Source organism: Opisthorchis viverrini (genome assembly GCF_000715545.1).
Source record: "Opisthorchis viverrini unplaced genomic scaffold opera_v5_68, whole genome shotgun sequence".
Lineage (NCBI taxonomy): Eukaryota > Metazoa > Platyhelminthes > Trematoda > Opisthorchiida > Opisthorchiidae > Opisthorchis > Opisthorchis viverrini.
This window is the reverse complement of record NW_008751724.1, coordinates 929,174-931,863: the sequence shown is the minus strand read 5'-3', so window position 1 is coordinate 931,863 and position 2,690 is coordinate 929,174. Positions and strand designations below refer to the sequence as shown.

The following is a 2,690-nucleotide window of genomic DNA, read 5'->3' as shown; positions in this document are numbered from 1 at the left end:
TATTTCTATATATAAGAATATATATATATATATACACCGAGTGGGTTCTAATAACCGTTTTCCACCGTCTTACAAGATTTTCACAAAGGAACGTACCGCACAAATTCATCATTTGTTGTTCCTACGACTAACGATTACATTAGTCCCGGCTGTTCGGAGGAAACCTGCTTTCATCATGCAGAGTTAAAATGCATCCCCAAAATATTCAGTCACATATTGTCACCTGGGACTAACTTTCTGGTGATTTCATTTTCACTGCTCAAAAAACATTCTACATTGATGCTGATTTTGAACTTCATCATATTCGAGTGCGTTTCTGGTCGTTTCTCTATCCAGTATCTTGACCAAGTGTGCAATGGTTTTGTCCAATAAGATTCAAATGGCAATTACGCAAGTCGAAATTATAGAATAACTGTCCAGAAGCAGTTCTATTCATATTTCGTCATCCTATTTTTTTGTGACTAATATACCTACATCCGGAAATGTGAGGTTCTACTGAGTATTGGAAATTTGATGACTTTATTTCACACTTAAGGTTCCAGTTTATCTACAAGCTTTTTGGCGTTCACATGAATTCTTTTTTTCCTCTGAAAGTGATAAGCGATGAGAAGAGAAAACAACTGCTGGGGATATATGAGCGCCGCAGAAGAGCTCAGGAACCTGCCACCGTAGAACAACCGGCTCCAGATGATTCATTCACATGATACATAACACTGAACTCGTTCGTACATATATCACCGTATGCGAACAGAAAAATAAATAAATCCTGGCCAATTTCACTTTTGGTGGACTTTTATTTAACAAAACAAAATCTAGGTCGTAATCATATTGGGAATGGAACCGCACCACAATTATTGGACTATATTTTCTAAAGTCGACAAAGGGCGTCCAATAAGCTAGTGAAAGTTATAAATAATGTCTCTGTGAATTCAATCACTATTAATTATCCTAAACGACGCCGCCTCGTCAGAATTAGCTTCATGTGCAGACATCAAAAACGATAAAAAAAAACCAAATGACGGCTAAATAGTTTAGAGAATTTATGTTTACCTGTCAATCTCTCCAGGTGAGAACCATGCACATCAATCCACCATGAGAGTTTGGCCGCCTCTGGCACTCTTCCACACTTCACATGGTTGTGCGAAAGGAGCCCTTCGAGAGAGTCGGTCGACTGGCATACGCAGCATGTGGCCAAGCCAGCGCAACATGTGCAGTGTGTTCAGTTTACCTGTTGAGGGTCAGTTATTTCTCCCGAATATCATTCGACGTGCTTCTGAATTGCTGATCCTGTGTTCTCACCAGATTCGTGCAATGCTCCGAAGACATCGATGGTCAAACACTGAAAGTCTTTTCATGTCCTCGGCCCACAGCGACCAGGTTTCTGATCCATATAATATATGGAGCGCACCGCAGTATTGTGAACTCGACCCTTGACACAGAAGCTGATGTCACGCCTACGCCACAGGTGAAGCAGGTTCAAAAAAGCTGCTCTCTTCTCAAATCTGATGGAATTCCAGATTCTGCCTGCATTTGTCGCAACCTGATTATGCATTGCAAGACTGTTTGGTAGAGTTTGCCATCAGGAAAATCCTTGTCTGTTTTTCAAAATTCCCGGTTTGTTCCTGAAGAAAACCCAGATATATTTTTATGGCAGCTACTCTACTTCGACTGCTCCCTAATTCTCTCAGCAATTTCATGCAGCTCATCCTTGGGGTGAAAAGTGGCAATATAAACTGTATCTGCCGAATGAAATTACTTCACAGAAAATGTTATTTCTTTGAGGTTTCTGTGATTTTGCTAATGTGTTCATTTGCAACTGAATTGTCTTGACTAGCCAAACACAACAGGCCATTTATGAGAAGCATAAACAGGCTGACATCCAAAAGCAGCGAGGATTGACTCTTAGACAACAAACAAGTTGGGCTGTGTGTTCCATGGCCTCATCGGTACATTGACGATAGGTAATAAGCAAATCCCTAAAGGGATGCTTAACCACAAGCTCCTCACCACTACATGGACAGAATGTGGTACAGATCGCTTGATTTTCCTCAATAGAGATATCGTCGCGTAGTTGAAGCCGATTTATACGGAAGAGCTGGGGAGCTCTGAATAGCTGTTTCATCCTCATGGAGCATCTTCATCATGCAAATATTCGTGAATGAACTTAGGCTTTTGTGCCTGGTACGCATGCTCACCAGCAGATGACGGTCACCCATTGGGACCTATTTTATGCATTAAGGCCCTCCTGGCCTTGATTACTGATTGACCGACTTTGTCACGATAAACAACCCCACAAGATGTCAGCTATTTTTATGCTGTGAAATCTCTCGAAAGTCGTAAAACTGAGTAAAATTGTACATCGACTGACGGTGTACCTTCCAGAATTCCTGGCTCATTCCGGTCGAGTTCAAGGCTGTGCCAAGAGAAAAGCGGATATTTGCGTAAAAACCACTTGACGCAGCTCTTTCTCGCACAATTCCGTACACTGTATGTCAGGCAGAGTTTGTTCAAATTCTCACCTGGCGAGAGTTCAAAAAATCGTTCGGCGTAACATGGAATCAGACAACGTTTCCTTGGCTATTTCACGAGGGGCTGTTTCGAGCATTATCCAACAGCACGTATCATCGACTTTACATGAGCTTTAGCGCCCGCCTGATGATTAAAACCGTAACCGACAAATGTGTTCGGAG

At 41.9% G+C, this 2,690-nt stretch overlaps 1 protein-coding gene across 1 annotated transcript in view; it reads right to left on the bottom strand.

Moving 5' to 3' along the window:
- Window positions 1–1,208, bottom strand: part of T265_04241 (hypothetical protein) — a gene marked incomplete at both ends in the record, with an annotated part of 7,478 nt that extends 6,270 nt beyond the window's left edge. The window contains one exon of the mRNA XM_009168934.1: window positions 1,092–1,208. Within this exon, the coding sequence (XP_009167198.1) occupies window positions 1,092–1,208 (117 nt within the window). The remainder of the gene's footprint in view (window positions 1–1,091) is intronic.
- Between the last annotated feature and the right edge of the window lie 1,482 nt (window positions 1,209–2,690).